Below are 20,233 nucleotides of genomic sequence, written 5' to 3' on the forward strand. Positions count from 1 at the left end.
ATTAAATATCCATTTGAGATTAATGACAGAATAACATATTTTTATTAGTGCAATAAAGCTTAAATCACATAACCTGGACACAACACTCTCCAATATAAGAAGATGTCCACCCATTAATCATCAGTTTTGAACTGCCTGAGCAGACACTGTTACCCAAATGCAAATATCTCAATCTTGTCCAATTTTGCAATCAAGGTGGATGAAAACAAGTGAAATGAAAGTCGGAGTAACAACGTCCTCCCTGACTCACTCTCTCACCTAGCCCCAATCACCATTCTCAGTCCACTGAGTGCAGGCTACGCCCAGTCCTCATTTCCCATACCTGTTACCTTCACTATAAGAGGACTTCCTGCACCAGTGACGCAAGGACTACCTGTGACCCTGTTCTGTCTGAGTCAGTGTGATTCTAGTCCTTGTCTGTTCTCTACTCCATGTCTGTGTATCTTGCGTCAATCTGCATTCTTCCTCCAGGTCGCTGTTCTCTTATCGTCAGTGTCAGTATCCAGTCCTGTGTATTTGTAAACTCTGTGGTCCCCATGGTCGTGTGTCTGCCTTTCCACTCCCCATTTCCCATGGTCCGTTCCCCAAAGTACTGACCCTGTTTGTTTGTCCCTTCTTAGTTTGGTTTTCAGGTCCATCAGATTGTAAGTAAACAAACCTGGAATACATCTGCGCATAGAACTCAATACTTACTTGTATCACTACAGTCAGCTGCTGTGTTACAAAATGTTATTAAACAGATGTTCCTTTATCAAATAAAGGGGGCAGTGGTTGGTAAGGAAATCCCGAACCACCAAGGTGCCACTGAGGTGCCACTGAGCAAAGTACCGTCCCCACACACTGCTCCCCCGGGCACCTGTCATGGCTGCCCACTGTTCATTAAGTGAGGGATAAAATGCAGAGGACACATTATCTTGTGTGCACTGTGCTGTGCTGCTGTGTATCACAATGACAATCACTTCACTTTGTTGTAATTTTGTTATATTAATGTTACATTACTGCACAGGTTTGAATTCCTGATGTACATTTCTTTCTGTGCCAGAGATAACATAATTCAGAAATCACAGATGTTATTCTAAAAAATATGTGATTCATCTTACCAGTTTGTCATGCATGCAGATCGCAACTGTTTTATTTAGTCTTTTTTAGGATATTATGTTAGAAGCATACCACAATGGAAAAGTAAAGGGCGACAAAAGGGCATCAGACTCAACTTCAGTCAGTCTGACTGCAAATAATCACCTAATCTTTCAGTCAGTCACTACTTGAAGAAATGTAGGAGCACTCAAACCAGTCTGCTCCTTTAATCAATTCACCTTTAGCTGCATTGCCCTTACCCCTTTCCACAGCCTTCAGGGCCAACCAGCAAGAAGGGTTGACGGTGGTCACTGCAGAGCCACTGTCTGAAGTAGTCTAGTCCCCGCTGCATGTCAGCGGTCTGGATGACAGGGAGGCACTGAAGGCTGCTAAAATCCTCAACACTGAGCTGCTCTGAGCGCTCCAGCTGGTATGCCATCAGACGACCAGACTCTGCATCAAAATATGTATCCAGGGGCTTCCGGGGGTCTGGAGGGCTTTCACGAGCCCAGCTCAGCACCTGATTACAGAACAAAAAAGGGATGCGTTCATAGCCGCACACATAGACAGTATCCGTTAATTAATGTGAACAATCTAAATGATTGGACCTCCTTGGCAAACTCCTGCCGTGACTTTAGTCCGAGGTTTCCTCCAAGGCCCCTGATGAGGCTGACCACAAACTGTCCACGGTCACAAATACCACTCAGATGAGAGAGACCATTCATCACTGTCCCAACTAGGCTGGTGTCTACCACAAAATCATTCTGCTCCGCAACAGAAAGGTGAGAAATGGTTACTAAAAGAGAAGTACATTTAAAAGTGCAATAAACAAACACTCTGGGGATCTGGACAGGCTGTGATAAAGCACAAGACCAAAAGTGGCAAACGGGGATAGAAACCTGCTTGAGGACCCAATCTAGGCCTTTCTTAAAGTAATCCCCTAGCCAGTTCTCCAGATTATGCCTGCATTCATCTGGCTGGTTCTTGAGCCATGATTTCACCAAGGAGTTCACATCTGTGTCTTCATCGCTGTGAGACAGAAACAGCCATCAGGAACATAGAGATGAAACATATTAACCCTGTCAAACTTGCCTGCCATTCTTTGACTCCTCACTTAGCCTTCAAGTCCAGATAGCATTGGATTGCTGCTGTGTTTATTTTTCTAAAATTCTGAGCTAAACAACTATCTGCATCACAAGGCATAAAATCAGCACTGATCCTAAAACACCAGATTAGAGGTTGTGTAACAGCTACCTGAGGAAGATCATGCCCATCCGGGAGATAGTGGCTGGTGAGGCACAGCTCAAGTCATGTGTCTCAAATACAAAGTTGACGTTGGGGCCAAACTGGATGCGTTCCCCACTGGGCATGGTGAGGAGCCGGTTGTCATCTAAAACTGAGTTGAGGGACTCAATCCACTCAGGGTCAATGTCCCCGTCACAAATAATCCATGAGTTGATCTCTGGAAAAATGAAGAGCCAAAGAATTGGACCAGTGTGCATTGTAGCATGTCTGACACCAGCCAATCACAAGTTGATAACACCCTGATACCCACATACACTATTTAGTGTTGATAATGCTCCTTACATTAATGTCCAACATGTAAATTCCATTCAGAGTGTCAGAAAATGTTCTATTCTAAAAAATGATGCGGCACATTCACGCTAGCAATGCTTACCCTGTGGCTCTCGAACAACCTGTCGTGCGCTGCTAGTGAGGACCCCATCTGACCACTCCCTGGTGTCCATGTCGATGTGACCCAGCAGCTGCTGGCGTGGCATGGCCTTAGGGTTCACTGTATACTGCTTCACCACCCTACCAATACGACCCAGAGCCGCCCGAAGCATCCGCCAGAGGGTGGACTTCCCTGCGCCACTCGGCCCCACAATCACCACCCCCATCCTCTGTCTCAGCTGTTCATACAGTTCCAGGGCTTTCTTTATCTGCACCCACATAATTTAAAGTTGAAGTGATTACATTTGCATGGGACTTGTAAAAGGGTGGGATACGTTCTGCACTGTGGTGCCAGATGCCTAGGTCAGACCATATACATTTATGGTATTTATCAGGTACCCTTATCCAGAGCTACTTAAAATCAGTAGTTACAGGGACAGTCCCCCTGGAGACAAGTGTCTTGCTCAGGGACAAAATTGTAGTAAGTGGGATTTGAACCTCCCACTTTGTGGCCTTGTGGTCTATAGGTGAGTGTGTTACACACTAAATTTACATTTATGACAGTTATCAAGCACAACTTACAATCAGTGGTTATAGGGACAGTCATCCTGGAGCAACTCAGGGTTAAGTGTCTTGCTCACAATGGTCTTCATGTTCATAGGCGAGTGTTTTACCCACTAGGCTACTAGCACCCCCGGCAACATCTTTTATTCCAAGTGGAGCTTTCAGCATTAGACAGGGTTCAGTGTGAGCTGACCATAATAGAATGATGTCAGAACACAAGGCTGCACAAGAGTTTCCTGGTTGTGAGGTTGATTAACCAAAGGCCAGTGCTCATGCTGAACCCTGTCTACAGCCGAAACCTCCACTTGGAGCTCCAGTTGGTCTCACATGGATAGTGAGGAGCATGCATGTTAATTATGTTGCATCAGAAGGAGATGGAAGCAAGATGCTCTATGGGAAGAAGACAAGTTGTCAGAGTTTGTCTTATCTAAACAAAAATAGTAGTTTGAGGCCATAGAATCTTAGCTGTCAGCGAACATAGTAGCTAAATACAGTAATTTGACCATTGTTTCCCTTAAAAAAGACATTTAGCAGAGCAAGAGCATGCCTATTTTATTGCTGAGCAAAAGTGGGATTATATAAGCCAATCAGTTCTGTTAACAAATGTAAATGAGGTGGTAGTAGCCTAGTGGGTAACACACTCGCCTATGAACCAGAAGACCCAGGTTCAAATCCCACTTACTACCATTGTGTCCCTGAGCAAGACACTTAAACCTAAGTTGCTCCAAGGGGACTGTCCCTGTAACTACTGATTATAAGTTGCTCTGGATAAGGGCGTCTGATAAATACTGTAAATGTAAATGTATATCAGTTATGTTCAAGTAATAACCCTACAATTGTCACGCTATTTAGTTCAGCATTTAAAACTGTAGTGTGCACCTGGCTTGGAATGATCTCAAGTCTCGCCTCCTCATAAGCAGCCTCCAGGGCGGCGCTCAAAGCCTCATACTCCACATCGTTAAAATCAACCCCAGGAAAGATGTCCCGCACCAGAGCATCAAAACGGGAGCTGTCCACAAAGGTCAGTTTAGACATGGTGTTCAGCCTTAGAGCCTGTACCACCAGGTGATTCTCTTTAACTGTGAGAATTAGAGAAAGAGAGAAGAAAAAAAAAGAAAGAATAAAATAAAGGTCGAGGGAAAGGAAGCAATAAGGAGTAAATGAGGCAAGAATTAAAAGCATCCAACCATTGAAATGTTTACTTTGCATAGTGGATACATACATAGCTGTAAAATCCTTACGCATAAATCGCTACATGTGATATTCATTCAGGGTTTTATTGACACTATCATAACAAACGGAGGATTCCCCCCCTCAAATCAGTAATAATTAACAGGTAATAAAGTGTGAGCAACTAGCAAAGGGGTTCAGGGAGAGAAGCGATCTGTTTGACTGCATGAGTCAGGTATTTAAGAGGACGGTGGAGGTCAAAGATGGAAGGAACAAAGGAGAACAGCAAGCTGACAAGTAGAACAGAAGGTGTATAAAAGGGTGGGATGGAAAGAATGGGAAGATTATGCAGGGAAAAAAACAGTGCGTGTGCATTACAGGAGAACTGCAGACTCATACTCTTTTTGCTCTCAGTTCTTCTCTGTTGCTGCAGCAAATTCCCACAGCCTCTCAGTACTGTCTTGAGCGCACGAAGACCCCAGTCATAGTGCTGTTGTGGGGTCAACAGTTCCCTGATAGACAAATACAAATTGGAAAATTGATCACTATGAATCTGTCAAATATAGAAGACCTTCCCTGTCAGGGTATGCCAAAAAAACTGGGCAACACACACACACCCCAGTACATAAAGAAATGATTGGTTTTGACTCAAAATATGATTAGCCCACCTAGCCAGATTGAAAATAGCCACCAACTTGCGGCCAAGGATCTTGCCGTCCTTGAAGCCCTCTGAATAGAGTATGACTTCAGCAATGAGCTCATTGTCAGGTCTGGACATGGCCACAGGCCGGAAAAGCTGTTTAAGGTTGTCTGGAAGTTTCTGTCGGCCACCATAGCCCTTGCCAGCTGGATTCAGTGTAATGAAGATCCCTGAGTTGGGGTCCAGATCAACCTGAGGGTAAAAAAATAGACCCACACATAACCATGTGAGTTCAGTACATCTCAGGATGGTAATAGCACTGTAGAAATTATATCCAACTAGCAATCATTCTCACAAATCCTCTCACTACCACTGCATCCCTGATCAACACTCTCAACCCCGAATAGTCCCAGAGGGGTGTCCATCATGTTAAGCAGAATTGGAAGCAAACATTCCTCTCACCTCCTTGCTGAGGAGTTCACAGGTGTTCTTCTGGTTCTTCAGCGAGTTCTGAATGGCCTGGATCTGCATAGACACTGCAGATAGCACAGCCTCCTCCAAACGGTTGAACTCGTCAAAACAGCCCCAGGCACCACATTTGACCAAACCCACAAAGATACGGCCCATCGACTTTACATCAATGCCCTGAGAATACACACACACACACACACACACAATATCCAGACTTGTTCAGATCAAATAACCGTTACTGCCCCCTTTACTGTCTACTTTACTTTAATCATTTGGATGGGTGAATGTATTCATGAACTATGTATGCACATTCACCTCATCACAGTTGAATACTAGCACTTGCCGGCCGAACAGGCCTCCCAGTGCCTTGACAGACTCAGTCTTCCCAGTGCCGGCAGGGCCGTAAGGGTTCCCTCCTAAACCCATCTTCATGGCTTGTGTGAGGGTGAGATAGCACTTATCTGTCAGGGGTGTGTGGACCAACTTGGCAGAGTTACCCTGGAGAGGCAGAGAGAGTGATGGAGGGAGGGAGAAGAGAGAGAAGAGAAAGAAGGGAAGGCACAGATTGTAATTGGGAAAAGGGAAAAGAAGGAGATTAAAAGGAAGAAAAAAGGCAGAGGGAGCAAAGCAGAAGAAAATTAAGATGAGAGAGGCTTTGAGGCTTAGTACAGAAGAAGCACAGTTCTACTTTCAACTATAATCACATTTGTAAAACTTCAGCGCCACCTGATGGCACACTCTGGAAACCCAAGAATCACAATATAACATTCAATTCTCCTACTTTTCTTCACTGTCACTAAAATACAGGTGATTAAGAGGTAAGATTCTGCCCACTAATCAAAACTGCTTGCAGAACAATGCTGTGATGGTAGACAGGGCAGTGGTGGCCTAGCAGGTAAAGAAAGCAGACCCGTAATCGCCAAGGTGCCACTGATGTGCCACTGAGCAAAGTACCGTCCCCACATAATGCTCCCCGGGCGCCTTTCATGGCTGCCCACTGTACTCTAAGGTGATGGGTTAAAAGCAGAGGACACATTTTGTTGTGTGCACCGTGTGCTGTGCTGCAGTCTTTATGCAAAGTGTTCATTTTTTACTATCTCTGATAATGCACATGCATGGTAAGTACCTGGTACTCATAAGTGTACTGAAACTCAGCATCCACCATCTGGATGTAGCAGCGACGGTCCTGGTGGAGGTAGAATCGTAGCTGTTTTTTCCAGACCCAGCTGTCTGGGCTGTGAACCTGACATTCACTCAGCTGCTTCACTACTTCAATGTTGTGGATGATGTCCAAAATCAGTGCTTTTAGTTTCAACTGCAGCACACTGGAGTCTGGACCAACACAAGCAAATCAGTAAAGCAGTCAACCATATTTACTTAATAGCCACTATAACATTTAAATGATACATTTTATGTGTGTGTTAGTTACTACCTGGTTACCTACAGGCCATAGAGTTACACTGCAGCTATTAAAGAGATCAATTTTTAAGAAGAAGAAATTAGCATGGAAGCAGTTAAAAATGCCTGGTGCATATTAGAGGAAGTGCCTCATTAAATCGTGTAAGTGGCATGAGAGCTGTAATGACTAATAACACTATGCCAAATAGGGTTGTGACTAATCGCCAATGAATCTGCTTTTCTGCTTTTATTCCCATTTTTAATCATAATGGAGCCCCAGTAAAAGGCTTTTAGAGGAGAGTGACGGTTTATTTAGCCGTTCATTTTGCTACATTCATTTTGATCAGTCTCACAAGCTCTTTAAAAATTTAGCCTCCAGTATCTTGGGAGCACTATTCATTTAGTATGTTCGTCACATTTTAAATAAAAAATTAGACCATAATCAGAGTAATAAAATTACCATCACAAAATTCCAATACATGACACAAGGCCCATACACAGATACAAGCATGCACACACACACACACACACACACACACACACACATACAGCCATTTCATTTTACTGACAACAATTCATCATGTAGTTAATTTAAAGATTGGGAGAAAAAATTAAAGCCATTTTAAGAGACAGGATACTAGCTTATAAACATTGCTAAATAAGTAGCTGTGATAAAAAGCCTTGTAAAAATTACACTTTATAAGGCGTATATGAATACATTATCCTCATCTGCAAAATATGCTTTTAGTATCAGACACACAACAGCTGAGGCAATCTGAAAATGAATTCAAAGGCATGCAGCCTAATGTATTAACTGCTGAAAAGGCAGAACCTATCCAAACCTTAACATTAATAGACAGTAGAATGTTTACAACATGCTGTTAAAATAAATGCAGGAAATATTCAGATAAATATCAAACTCATATTAAATGAGTGTTTTTGCGCACACCTACAATTACCTGTGCTTGATGAATCTTCTGCACTGGTATCTATGCTAGTGTAGTGCTCCAGTTTGGCCATCAGTTCCACCTCCAGCTGCTGGAGGCTCTGGTTGCGGATGGCATTCTCCACATCCTCCGTGAACTGGATCTGCTCAGCCAAACACAGGATCTACCATAGAGGCCACACAGCAGTCAGTGACACAAATCAACAGACAGGGGTCAGTCTCACCACAAAAAACAACGTGGACCAAAGGTAAACTTAACAGGTGGTTTTATTTCAAATTGTAAAAAACTAAGTTACACTGTGGCGGAATTCATCACCCATGAATCCAGCTGTTAATACAATTTACCACCCAGCGACCACTGGATGCTTCCCAGAAAAAACTCCCATCAGCAAGAACAGCAACAGGATGCTAATGAGTTTATTATGACTGAGCTGCTACTGTAATTGACAGATGCCGCCCTTCTGCTGGGGTGTAATAGTGCGAAGAACAACATACCTGCGAGGGGTACAGAGACGGGTCCACCTCTCCTTTCTTCCCCGCTGTTACACACTCACAAAGCCGTTGCTTTAACGTCTCTTTCATTTCCGAGGAGAGCTTGCTTAGCCAGATCTGCAACACACAAAACATAAATAAAAGCACACACAGAATACATGCAGTTGATTTATGTGGATGATAAATTTCACCCGTGGAATTTCACCAAGCAACATCTTTGGCCTCACGGACTCTTCGTGGTTACATCTGAATGGTCTCTCAAGTCTCATTTACTACCACAATGGACTTTAAAACTGGACAATGCTACTTTTCGACTTTGCTCACAATCCCTGGATCACACTGCACTACGTCTGTGACCTGACATGAACATCCCAGGGTAAACCAGTGCTGATGAGGCCGGTTTCCTCTCAAAGTCTTATGGTAGTAGTAGCCTAGTGACTAACAAGATCAAATGCCACTTACTACCATAGTGCCCCTGAGCAAGACACTTAAGTCACCAGGATGACTGTCCCTGTAATTCATTCTAAGTCTCTGGATAAGGGCATCTGATAAATGCTGTAAATGTTAAATGTAAATTTTTCTTGCCGCTGTCACCTTTGGTTTGATCACTAGGGTCCTTGAGCACTGTTCTAATGTACAATATATAGTGTACACAATGTACATTATAAAAAGCTCTGTATAAATAAAAATTGATTGACTGATAAATATCTGTTGCAAAGGGGTCTCAAGACAGACCTGTTCTGACTGAAAAGATCTCACCTCTACATCATTGGAGATGCGGATAATGTTCCTCAAAGGCACAACCTCACCCTCTAGGGACTTCATGGCTGCAATGTGCTGAAAATTCTGATCAAACTCCACACTGCTAATACCTGCATAACAAATACGTGACCACAGTGACAAAAAGCTTCATGCATATGCATTTCATCTACTGTATGCACATGCTCTGTATAATTACTGTCAACACACCAACATAACTTTAAATATAGAGTCACCAAGGTCAGGGACAGAGCATTTATATCATGCTTTATGTTCTTGCCCATTTACTCAGGATTTGTTTTTACTGTGATTTTGTAGAACTGACCAGCAAACAGCTTTTTGAGGTGGGACTGGATGACAGCAGGGTTTGTGGCCTGGCCTAGAATCTCCAGCAAATCATCATCTCCGATGAAGTAGAAACGAGGGAAAGCAGAGCGTTTCTCCTTTTATAAAAAAAGACATCAGTCACCAGTGTTTCATCATGTTTGCTACTCGTCACAACTCACACAAGAAACAAAAAAACTCTGGTGAGCTGTACCTCTAAAAACTCATTGAGAGACTTCTGGCATCGCTGCAGCTGGTCCAGGATGGTGATGAGGGAGTTTCTTATGCCAGCTCGAGCAGTGAGAGATGTCACCCTGCTGTCCCGCTGCACATCTGCCATAATGGACCTGAGATTTGAAAACCAGCATACATCTACATTTTCATAATGAACAGAACAGAACAGAAACAACTAAAGCAACTGTTGGGGTGGTAGCTGCCAAGAGAGTAAGACACTTGCCGATGAACCAGAAGACCAAAACCATGTGTCCCCATGCAAGACCCTGAGTGTCTCTGAAACTAATCATTGTAAGTCACTCTGGACAAGGGCATCTGCTAAATTCTGTTAATATAAATATACAACTATAGGTCTTCAATATTTTTGCTAGATACATTTACAAATTATGCCAGACCGTTTACTGACCTGAAATCCTCGTCAACTCTCTTAAAACGTGCCTGCTCTCTTGGAAGGGCACCTCGGCCAAAAATGGGCTCCAGGTATACCCACTTCCTCTGAATGGCATTGAGGTTGTGCAGGTACTCATCCAGGTCTGACAGCCGGGTTTCCCATAGCGCCACCTTGTCCTCAAAGCTACGGTAGTACGGCGAGTCCTTCAGCGACTGCAGGAGGCAACGATTGTCTCCAACCTGATTGACCATATCTTTCCAGTCCTTAATCAGTTTTATGGTGCTCCCCTGACTGTCCCCATAGTCTGTAAGGGTGAATCCGGCTCCAGCCCCCCACAAGTCCAGCTCTCTCAGGGCCTCTCGGATGCTCACCTCTGCCTGGGCACGGCTGTTCAGGTCCTAAAAAAAACCACAAATGTGGTATTTCAAATTTTCTGTATTCAGCAGACTGAATCCACAGTTCATATTTTATCTGCACAATAATGCAGTGTTTTACCAAAATGAAACATGCCTGCAAAATATTACAAATATTACACATTCATGCTAGTTGTAAAAAATTATTTAACAGCCAATCCAAGCAAAAATATACCACTTCATATGGTTTCACCAACTGTATATGACAATGTCATGCACTCACTACAAGAATTGTTAGTTAATTCTCCATTCACAGTATTATGAGGACAAAAGTTGCACTCATTTGTTTTTTCCCACCTTTAACTCCAAGGCTTTGTCTATAATGGCATCTGATACTCTGACTAGGTCTCCAAACAGCAGCTTTTCCAGAGTGGTCCCACGTGGTAGACCAAGAATACGGAACAGATCCAGCCAATGATCCTGAGACAGATGCTCTCCACGTACATACTTCAACACAGGAACCAGACTCTGAAACACATCCAACAAGAACATGACTACTCCATAGGCCAACCTAATCAAAAACAAGCTTCTAGCTAGCACTGTGAAAATACCTTATATTTGTCAACTTCTTTCTGCAATTTGACAGACATGGTTGTGTGCTCTTCCAGTTTCCTCAAACGGTCATGCCAGGCAAACAAAAATTCTTCAAAAATATACGTTTTGCTCCTATAAAAGGATAAAACACATATTTTGATGAAGCATGCAACTGAGAGTGGGGATCTTTGCTTTGATGGAAACAGACCTGAATGTGATCCAGTCTTCCTTGGCACTGTTTTGGAAGCCTTCCTGGAATTCCTCATACAATGACCACATCTCAGAGAACTCCTCAATGTCTTGGATGGTTTTGAGCGCCAGGGAAAAGTCAGGAGTTTCCAAGTTGAAGTGTTGACATTCATCACTTTAAGCCATTAAAAGAAAAGACAAAAATGAAAAGTGGAACTGCACCACAGTTTGTTATGTGTAATCTTATTTACTTTGTTCATCATTCACTAGATAAAGGTATCAGCAATGGTATGCTAATCTACAACACTTGGCCTATGGTTTTCTGCCCATTGTCCATCCTCTGTACATTACTGGTTAAAACAACAAATCTGAAACATTTATGAAAAAGGTTAGTTTAATTCCTTCATGCATTATTCTGTCCCATACATGAGTTTTTTGCGTGTAGCCTCCAGCTCCTGGAACTCTGCCTTCTTGTCTTTGATGATCTGCACACACTTCTGCAGAGCCTCCTGGTCGCCAGATTCAACAATATCGTGACTTGGCTTCAGCTGGTCCCAGCGGGCACGGAATTTTTCCAGCTCCCTCTCATAGGCCAGGATCTGGCTCTCCGTGTTCGACCGCAACACTTCCACCTTAGGCAGAAGAAGGTTAGGTTACTATAGTACATGGACTGCACTGTGTGTGTGCTGTGCATTGTTTCAGTTTAGTCTTTGGTAAGACTTTTTAAGACTTGTATTTAACATGACCCATCACCTTTAGTAAGCAGTGGGCAGCCATGAAAGGCACCCAGGGAGCAGTGTGTGGGGACGATCTCTTGGTCAAAATGTACACATGTAAATCTAACAGCCTAAAATGCTGAATTATTACTACATTATTATATTATAAAATACCAAACAATTTGACTCAATTTCACAGGACAACATAGGTTTAAAGGAATAAGAATATGATTCCATATTCCATGAAGACTTCTATGTGTATCATTATTGCATGCTTTTATGAACTCATGTAGTATTATCTACTTGTTATTTCTGTGGTTTAACAGCTCCAATTATTCCCTTACATCAATTTACAATCTTTATTTATAGCCCAGTAAGACCCAGAGGGAAACCACCTGAGGCAAAATATAAGTGAAATCCCCAGAGTCAGTCAAAAGAATTTGCTGCTGAGTAAGAAATCTGCATAAGCCTACACAAAAACAAGCACCTGCTTCACAATCCACAAAACATGTGTGGTTTACAAGAGTACCAGAACATGGCCTATTGGGAGTTGGAGTGTATTACCAGAGCTGCAGTGGGTATACCTGGTCTTTGATCATGAGCTGGTGGCTCTCCATCATCAGTTCAAACTTGTCCCATTTGGCTCTCAGGGTACTGAGCGAATCCAGCCCCCCCCCAGCCACTGCCCGCAGCAAGCGGTTCTTATCCTCAGCCTCCTGAAACTGCGGGAGAATCTGTAGAGAGTAGAGCCAGTGTTACAACTAGATCATTATGAATTCTGCTGAAGCATATGAGACACAGGGGAGGTGGTGAGGTGCTTTACCACAGGTTTCTTGGACTGGAGCTCACTGTGTTTTACATTAGCCTCTCCTATTTCATCAATGCTCTCAGGCCGGGTGGACAGCATCTCCATAGCCTGGCTCACAAATGTGTCTATGTCTTGAGTGTGACCTAAGCATGGGGGACAGAGAAAATAAGAAATTCACTAAAACTGCTAATAGTTCAAATATCTGCTAAGTGCAACAGTGTTGAGGGTCACCTTGTATGGACCTCCTCAAAGATGCCAGCAGAATGTCAAACAGTCTCTGAATTAGGTCATCAATCGCAGCCTTGACAGGTTCACAGTTCACCGTGATGCAATCGACCTTCTCCAGGCTGCATATAAGGGGAAAATCATTAGAGAACATCAGTGATGTGAAATGACAACACTGCACACAGCCTTAGCAGGCCGAGAGATCCTCAACAAATCCAATCAGCCACAGCAGAACAGACCGACTTGTTCTCCATTTCTATTGGGCTGGTTGCTGATGCCTATCTGCCAGACGTCACGGTGAGTGAGCTGCTGACAAGCAATGGTGACAGGCACCATCTCACCGGGGAGGCCTCCGCACAGCCCTGCTGTCCCCTGTGCTATTCCCCAGAGACTCAACCTACAGCTTCACATCGAGGGTGATACAACTCAGGATGACAGCATTTGTCACCATCAAATTACTTTCACCACATCAAAGGCTACCTGTGGGCCCCTGAGAGACATGTTTGAGTGTTCTAGGTTGTCTGTAGAAGAAATTAAAATGAGGCTTTCTTTTGAATTTAACAATTCAGAAATGTAAAAAGTGAGACGAAAACGACTTGAATGAGAACAGTCTCTACTACCTTGGTAAGCGCTCAGACTCTTTTCCTTTAGCTTTCAATGCTTTGAAGTTCCTCTCCCAGTCATGAACACTGTGGAGGTATTTTACTACCAGGGCCTCAACATCCACCTGGCCTATAACCACCCAGTCCTGAAGAAAAAACAGTACCATCATCACAAACACTACACACAATTACAATCATTACTCTACTCAGATAAATCAAGGATACTTCATTTAACATGTTTAGCTCCTGATTATATTCTTCAATAAATCAATACACCAGAACAATTTGGCACATACAGTGGTGTTATTCAATTAAATAGTATGACCTTAGAAAGTATTGATTTTATTTTACTGAGTCATTTGTACTAGCCTTTACTGTCACATTTTACTGCTTACTCTCCTCATAGTGTTTAGATTATTGTTACATTCAGTTTTGATTAATGGAGTTGCATGTCTGTTGTTCCTGTTCCTTACTGCTAACTTGGGAGTCACACAGCACAACGTATGTATCCTTGTTTATAATGGCAGTCAAGAGTTGTTGTCTTCAGTTTGGTGAGAAATTTACAGTAAATTCAAATTACAATTTTCAACACAAAACTATAAAATGATCACCGCATAGATACCGAATTAGTACTGCTGACATCAAATTTACTGGTGTAAATTTCCCACTTGTGGGACTTATAAAGGATCATATCATCTTATCTTATCATATCATAAAAAGCAAAGATTAACTAGAAGGCAGAATTTCACTTTAACTTTCTGTGGTTTACCGCACTGTGACACTGAATGGAAAGGGACTCCCCATGTGTGACCTTCAGCTCAACGGAAGTAAGAATGAGAAGTTAGATTATGTAGAAGAGAATTAAAGTCAATGTGGACCTTAAACTTATCCTGCACTTGCAGCAGTCTGCTGAAGAGGTCCTCTGCCTTGCTGAAAATGGTCAGGAATCCACTGGCATTGCGGTCGATCATGATGCTAAAAATGGGCTCTTCCCCGGGCTCACTCACCCCCTTAAACTGGTTGGGAATGGAGATGAATCTCTTCATTTCTCTGAAATACTTTGCTCTTATTTCCTCAAATGGAGGCCTGAACTCAAGCCGGCCTTGCCTGTTAACAACAACAACAAAAAAAATGTCACCATTTCCAACTTTGATCTGATTTTAGTTTAAATGGTGCTGTGGTAAAACGAAAGACAACCAGAATTAGTCTGAATTAAATTTCGATTCATGTGTAGTTCCTCTATGAAACCAGACACATTCATTTAAAGAACATTAAATAATAAGATTGGTGAAGTAAAGCGATAATGAAAGAGGAAACTCACTTAAAAGTGAGATCAGCATGGATCTCTGGAAGATTTTTATTTAATGCCTCCAGGCCAACCTGGTACTGATGCTCCAATGCTTTGTAGAGCTGGTAGTTCCAGTGTTGGCGCCAGGCCCTCATGTCACCTGACTTAAAGCCCTGTGGAAAACACATGGGGTGGTAGTGGCCTAGTGGGTAACACACTCGCCGATGAACCAGAAGACCCGGGTTCAAATCCCACTTACTACCATTGTGTCCCTGAGCAAGACACTTAGCCCTAAGTTGCTCCAGGGGGACTGTCCCCTGTAACTACTGATTGTAAGTCGCTCTGGATAAGGGCGTCTGATAAATGCTGTAAATGGAAATGGAAATGGAAAACATACCAGTATGCCACTATACCATACCAATACCACTTCGGTATTGGGGATGTCTTGCTAATTGCCTATAATTTCCACCTGTTGTCAGTCCCATTTGCACAACAGCATGTAAAAGTGTGATTGACTTGGAGTTACATTGTGTTGTTTAAGTGTTCCCTTTATTTTTTTTTTGAGCAGTGTATATTCATTACATTTGAATTCATTACATTTATTTACATATAGATTGGCTTATATTTGTGTAACTGAATGTTTTACTTTGATTAAAAGGTTAATTGCTACCAGAAATGAAAATCCTAATTCCTACCTGTGACTCTAATACAGCAAACCCAGTCCTAAGGTCCTGCAGACCATCTTTCCAGCGTTGCTGGTGACGGAGGAGGTCTACATTCATCAGCATCACCACCTTACATAAACAGGTCAAACATCATGAGATACGGTGACACTGAAGACAGCATTTTCTTAAAATCATGAAATACCTTCTCAGTGAAATCTGTGTGCCATTTCCTCAACTTCCTATTTTCCGTGGAGAGACGCTCTGCGGCCGACTGCAGCTTTCTGATGTATACCTCCAGCTCTTTTGGGCTGTCCCAGGTGATTTGAAGCTTTCCACCAGATTCCCGGGAATTGGATCGTGGATTCTGCTATTATAGGACAGTGAGATAAGAAATCATTGAGTTGTTAATACAAAGACACAGGGCCTAGTGGTGGCCTAGTGGTTAAGGAAGTGGCCCCATAATCAGAAGGTTGTTGGATCAAATCCGAGCCGCCAACGTGCCACTGAGCAAAGTACCATCCCCACACACTGCTCCCCGGTCGCCCGTTATGGCTGCCCACTGCTCACTAAGGGTGATGGTTAAAAGCAAAGGACACATTTCGTTGTGTGCATGTGTGCATGTGTGCTGTGCTGCACAATGACAATCACTTCACTTTCACAATTGTGCAGTTATATTATAGATAATAGCAATTTTAGCAAATATGAACTATATACATTAAAACTTTAATCTTACTTTGATCACTTGTTCAAATGCAAGGGCATAGTTCAGCATCATTGGCTTCTGGGAGGTGATCATCTGTTGATCGATGGTGTTGTAAAACTGCGCCACCTGCAAAAACATAACTTAAATGCTACCCTTGTACCAATTTCATAAGAACCATAGCTCAAGGAACATAGCTTGCCTGTTTAAGAATGATGGCCTGCTGGTAGAATTTGTCAGCCGTGTTGGTGGCCTGCTGGATCTTAGCCGGGATGGTAAATCCCAGAGCAGACAGCTGCCTGACCTCTCTGAGCAGAGTCACTAGGCGGTCTGAGTACAAAACCTTCAGCTTGCCATCAGCGTGGTCCAGTTCCATCACACGGTTACTGGCCTGCAGGCTGAGCAGATACATATGAATCATGTTGCCTCGTGCTACAGCTCACATATCATGCTCAATATGTTTCTTTCACAGTCCCTTTTCAAGAAATCCATATAATTACCTAATTCCAGACTTAGGATCTGATAGCCCAGAGAGAATTTCTCTGGACCAGTCATCAAATTGGTCCTGTTCATAAACACGCAGCTGCTCCTGAAGGTCATCAGAATAGCGAACAAAGGAACGATATCCAGAAAGGTCAGCAAGCAGGGTCTTGGAGATCATAATGGAATCATCCACCTGGAAAAATCACACTACTCAATCACAAGAAGTCAAAAGGACACATTGCACATCATATTTGAGACCCGTTACCTTTAGCACCAGCTGGCGAACCCATACTATGTTGTTGACAACTTCAGGAAGGTTTCTGCCTGCAAGAGGACCTGATTTCTCCCCTGGTGTACCATGGCAACGGCTCTCAAAGTCAGAGCGCAAACCTTGACAACGGCCATGTGAATTAGATTAGGTTATGAGATTCAAAATGTACATTTGCTCTTTATAAACTTGCAGTGCAAAAATTATAACCTTTGATAAAGTCCAGAAGTTTGGCCAACAGTGTTTCTCTTTCCGACTGCAGCTCTTTGCTGATGGTTGGACGTCTGATCAGTTCCTTGTATTTTTGGAAGACCTGAAGAAGCTAAAACAATTGACTTGGCTCTTAAAAATTTAATTTGTTTATTTAAATAAACAAAGTTGTGAAGTATTTACAACTGAAAAAAGTGTGTTCTGACACTGTATGATTAGGTTCCTGTTTAATTATAGATATATTACACCTACATAAAGGATTTATCTCAAATTTATCACAGAACTGAAGTTTCTCAGGCAAGCTTATAGTTTTTGCTGCACCTGTTGAGGACTGTCCTGAACGTCACTGACTAAAGCCTTTAGTCTGCTGCCAATCTCCTGTTCCGCTGGAGCAATGGCCCTCTCAAACTGAGCAACAGCTGCTCGCCACAGAGGCTGAAACAGGAAATGCGTAGAAAGAAAGCACATATATTACATTTAAACATGGTTCTTTCCAGTCACAAAATCACCATGTTTTATAATCAGTGGATATTAAATGTTATCCCAAATGGCAGGTTTTTGTAGACAATAAATCTTTTCAAAATATCTGTGTCTGTACATTTCTAATAATGTCTTTAAGAACAAACCTCAGTGTAAGGATTGTAATGCAAAGGACTGAGGCCAGAAAAGGGCTCAAACACACGGGAGGCAGACACTGCTTGCTGCTTTGATCCAGGAAGGAGACGCAGGAGTTTCTCCTGCACTGTCCGAATCATCAGCACCTGCAAATTCAGTTCAAATGTCTTATATGTTCTCAAGAAAGCAAAAGTCTTTCAGAAAAAAAAAAGAGCTCACCTCCTCCAATCTCTGGGCCAGGTTTTGTAGCCCATTAGGCTGGTGCTTGTCACCTTTCCAGGGATGAGGGGCGTAGCGTTTCCACTGCTGACCGGTAAGGTGTTCACAGGCACCAGACCACTGTTCACACACAGCCAAGCCTGCTTTCAGATTCTCCTTTACAGACAGGAAGAGATCCTCCCAGAGTTTCAGTGAGCTTAGCTTCTTCTGAACATATCCACCCAGGGCACCACCTACAGCATCAAACACATTTTCCGGCCTGTAGAATCTGCAGAGAATGATTCCGAATAAAGTATACAGTAAATGTGCTTAGTTTACCAATGACATCCATCAGCCTCTGCATCCGGGCCTCAGGGTATGGTGCGTGTTCATTCTGCTTCCACACATCATCCAGCACATCTCTTGTTGACGCCACCAAATCCAGCGCGTCGATCAGTGCCACACTATCCAAGTTGCCATAATCCTGTGAGCAAAAACGCATCATATGGAGAAGAGACTTGTGGGACATACGCGTTCGCTTTCAAATTAGCAGTGAGTCTTTTACCTTCTCGAGTGGTTTGAACTGCTCCAACAAATAGGCAGCTCTTTCTCGGGCACTAGTCTTATGCCCTGTCTGAGCAAGATCAGCCCAGTACTGAAATTCATCACCGGGTGCCAGGATGCCTAAAATCAGGGTAAATAAATCAGGGTAATTAAACATGTTCGCTTGTGTGCCCAAGGCAAAAAAAGGTAACAACCCTGTAATAACACTGACCAAGGACATCTTCCTCTTTTCCGCTTCTTTTCCCAGACTGGTCTGGGTCAGACTGTCTCACAGCTGAGCCTAGACCCAGCTCCAGCTCACTAAGGAGATTCTGTAGTTTGGGATCAAAGGTTTTACTCCATCTTTCATCCTGCAGGGAAAAAAAGGGAGGCAATTCGTCGCTGATCTAAAGACCAACCCTCCGTCAAATTACTAGTCCACAATCATACCTTGAGCAGAACTGGCGCAAACACCTGTCGCACAGCCTGGTACAGTGTACTGACGGGGGACTCCAGCATCGAGGAGACAAGGACATTCTGGTGCAGATTTTCATCGGTGATCACTGTCGGCCGTAGCTTGAAGAACACCAAAACTTTGTCTTTGTTTTCACCAGATTCAATCTGCAACATTGGAGAATTCATAGGCAAAATTCAACACTAATTAACTTTGCTGTAAAAGGTGGAATTCTCTGATTAACAAATAAGACTTTCCTTAACAGTGTGTGTGAGTGTGTGTGTGTTAACATACCCTATTGAACAGTTGCACGTCATCTCCATGTCTAACCACAGTGAGAACAAATTCGCTTGAATCGTCTAAGAAATTATTGAGCTCATGAGAATCACTAAAACCAGAAGGCGGCTTCAGCCCAAAGAAATTTCCTGCGGTGGTTAGGATGAAGTTTTTGCGTACGTCCTCAGAGCCCCGTGGCATCTTTCACCTTTTGATTAAGAAAATTTAAATGAACGTAAGTCCAATGCGGTTAATGCATCAAGTAGAGAGCATATGGAGAGCTATAAGTTGTGTGAGGTGGCGAGTAGGAGCAAAAGGAGGGAACATGTCAGGACAGAATTAACACATTTACATTTGCGTTTTGGAATCTCAGAGCTAAATTAGCAACACTGATTGACTCCCAAATCATGCAAAGAGAACACGAATGATGCAGAAGCTACTTAGAGGACAGCAAGCAGGCCTGGGGCGACGAAGCTAACATGCTAACGTTAGCTGAAATTGCTAAAACGAACCACACTACTGGGCCAGCGAGTTTACGGCAATGCACGGAAAACGAAAGCCGTGAATAAAAACCATATTACCTTTTTTCAATGAAATAACAAGCGACGTGCAAACGTGGAAAGCGCACGCATGCCGGCTGAAGCAGCGGTCTTGCAGTCGTGTGCAGGGTGGCGCTGGAAGCGGATCTTGTTGCCGCGGTAACCGCGCATTGTACGGGGCGCTACGCTCAGAGCGTCTCTCCGCTACGCTGTCTGCGTAGCGCGGACAGGACGGGACCGCAAGCAAGAGGTGCAGTAAACAGGTGTAATTAAGATAATAAAAATAAATTAAATATGTATTATTACTATTATTATTATTATTATAAAAATCCAAAAAATAATAAGATTTTAATCTAGAAACACTGAT

At 43.0% G+C, this 20,233-nt stretch overlaps 1 protein-coding gene across 8 annotated transcripts in view; it reads right to left on the bottom strand.

Annotated features, from left to right (window-relative positions):
* dync2h1 (dynein cytoplasmic 2 heavy chain 1) overlaps positions 1 to 20,006 on the bottom strand; it is a 110,477-nt gene extending 90,471 nt beyond the window's left edge. For 6 of the 8 annotated variants that reach the window (XR_003743174.1, XM_028961658.1, XM_028961657.1 and 3 more), the window contains exons 1-43: positions 19,909 to 20,006; positions 19,346 to 19,535; positions 19,048 to 19,218; positions 18,830 to 18,968; positions 18,620 to 18,738; positions 18,394 to 18,538; positions 18,076 to 18,308; positions 17,868 to 18,002; positions 17,563 to 17,676; positions 17,242 to 17,353; positions 17,029 to 17,153; positions 16,781 to 16,956; positions 16,483 to 16,678; positions 16,314 to 16,409; positions 15,783 to 15,947; positions 15,611 to 15,709; positions 14,949 to 15,088; positions 14,506 to 14,734; positions 13,646 to 13,773; positions 13,032 to 13,147; positions 12,816 to 12,943; positions 12,577 to 12,726; positions 11,703 to 11,908; positions 11,296 to 11,451; positions 11,105 to 11,219; positions 10,851 to 11,021; positions 10,156 to 10,538; positions 9,730 to 9,862; positions 9,517 to 9,634; positions 9,192 to 9,304; positions 8,436 to 8,549; positions 7,954 to 8,104; positions 6,723 to 6,928; positions 5,912 to 6,094; positions 5,588 to 5,770; positions 5,154 to 5,377; positions 4,864 to 4,997; positions 4,195 to 4,394; positions 2,756 to 3,020; positions 2,332 to 2,539; positions 1,977 to 2,106; positions 1,686 to 1,841; positions 1,338 to 1,597 (exon numbers count right to left, since the gene is read on the bottom strand). Coding sequence is in view for 7 of the 8 variants with exons in the window: in XM_028961658.1 (XP_028817491.1) it covers positions 1,338 to 1,597; positions 1,686 to 1,841; positions 1,977 to 2,106; positions 2,332 to 2,539; positions 2,756 to 3,020; positions 4,195 to 4,394; positions 4,864 to 4,997; positions 5,154 to 5,377; positions 5,588 to 5,770; positions 5,912 to 6,094; positions 6,723 to 6,928; positions 7,954 to 8,104; positions 8,436 to 8,549; positions 9,192 to 9,304; positions 9,517 to 9,634; positions 9,730 to 9,862; positions 10,156 to 10,538; positions 10,851 to 11,021; positions 11,105 to 11,219; positions 11,296 to 11,451; positions 11,703 to 11,908; positions 12,577 to 12,726; positions 12,816 to 12,943; positions 13,032 to 13,147; positions 13,646 to 13,773; positions 14,506 to 14,734; positions 14,949 to 15,088; positions 15,611 to 15,709; positions 15,783 to 15,947; positions 16,314 to 16,409; positions 16,483 to 16,678; positions 16,781 to 16,956; positions 17,029 to 17,153; positions 17,242 to 17,353; positions 17,563 to 17,676; positions 17,868 to 18,002; positions 18,076 to 18,308; positions 18,394 to 18,538; positions 18,620 to 18,738; positions 18,830 to 18,968; positions 19,048 to 19,218; positions 19,346 to 19,528 (6,908 nt within the window). In the remaining variant the exon portion in view is untranslated. The remainder of the gene's footprint in view (positions 1 to 1,337; positions 1,598 to 1,685; positions 1,842 to 1,976; positions 2,107 to 2,331; positions 2,540 to 2,755; positions 3,021 to 4,194; positions 4,395 to 4,863; positions 4,998 to 5,153; positions 5,378 to 5,587; positions 5,771 to 5,911; positions 6,095 to 6,722; positions 6,929 to 7,953; positions 8,105 to 8,435; positions 8,550 to 9,191; positions 9,305 to 9,516; positions 9,635 to 9,729; positions 9,863 to 10,155; positions 10,539 to 10,850; positions 11,022 to 11,104; positions 11,220 to 11,295; positions 11,452 to 11,702; positions 11,909 to 12,576; positions 12,727 to 12,815; positions 12,944 to 13,031; positions 13,148 to 13,645; positions 13,774 to 14,505; positions 14,735 to 14,948; positions 15,089 to 15,610; positions 15,710 to 15,782; positions 15,948 to 16,313; positions 16,410 to 16,482; positions 16,679 to 16,780; positions 16,957 to 17,028; positions 17,154 to 17,241; positions 17,354 to 17,562; positions 17,677 to 17,867; positions 18,003 to 18,075; positions 18,309 to 18,393; positions 18,539 to 18,619; positions 18,739 to 18,829; positions 18,969 to 19,047; positions 19,219 to 19,345; positions 19,536 to 19,908) is intronic. The other 2 variants (XM_028961663.1, XM_028961659.1) reach the window with 1 other exon arrangement.
* Between the last annotated feature and the right edge of the window lie 227 nt (positions 20,007 to 20,233).

The sequence above is a fragment of the Denticeps clupeoides genome, chromosome 19, assembly GCF_900700375.1.
Source record: "Denticeps clupeoides chromosome 19, fDenClu1.1, whole genome shotgun sequence".
In the NCBI taxonomy this organism is placed as follows: domain Eukaryota; kingdom Metazoa; phylum Chordata; class Actinopteri; order Clupeiformes; family Denticipitidae; genus Denticeps; species Denticeps clupeoides.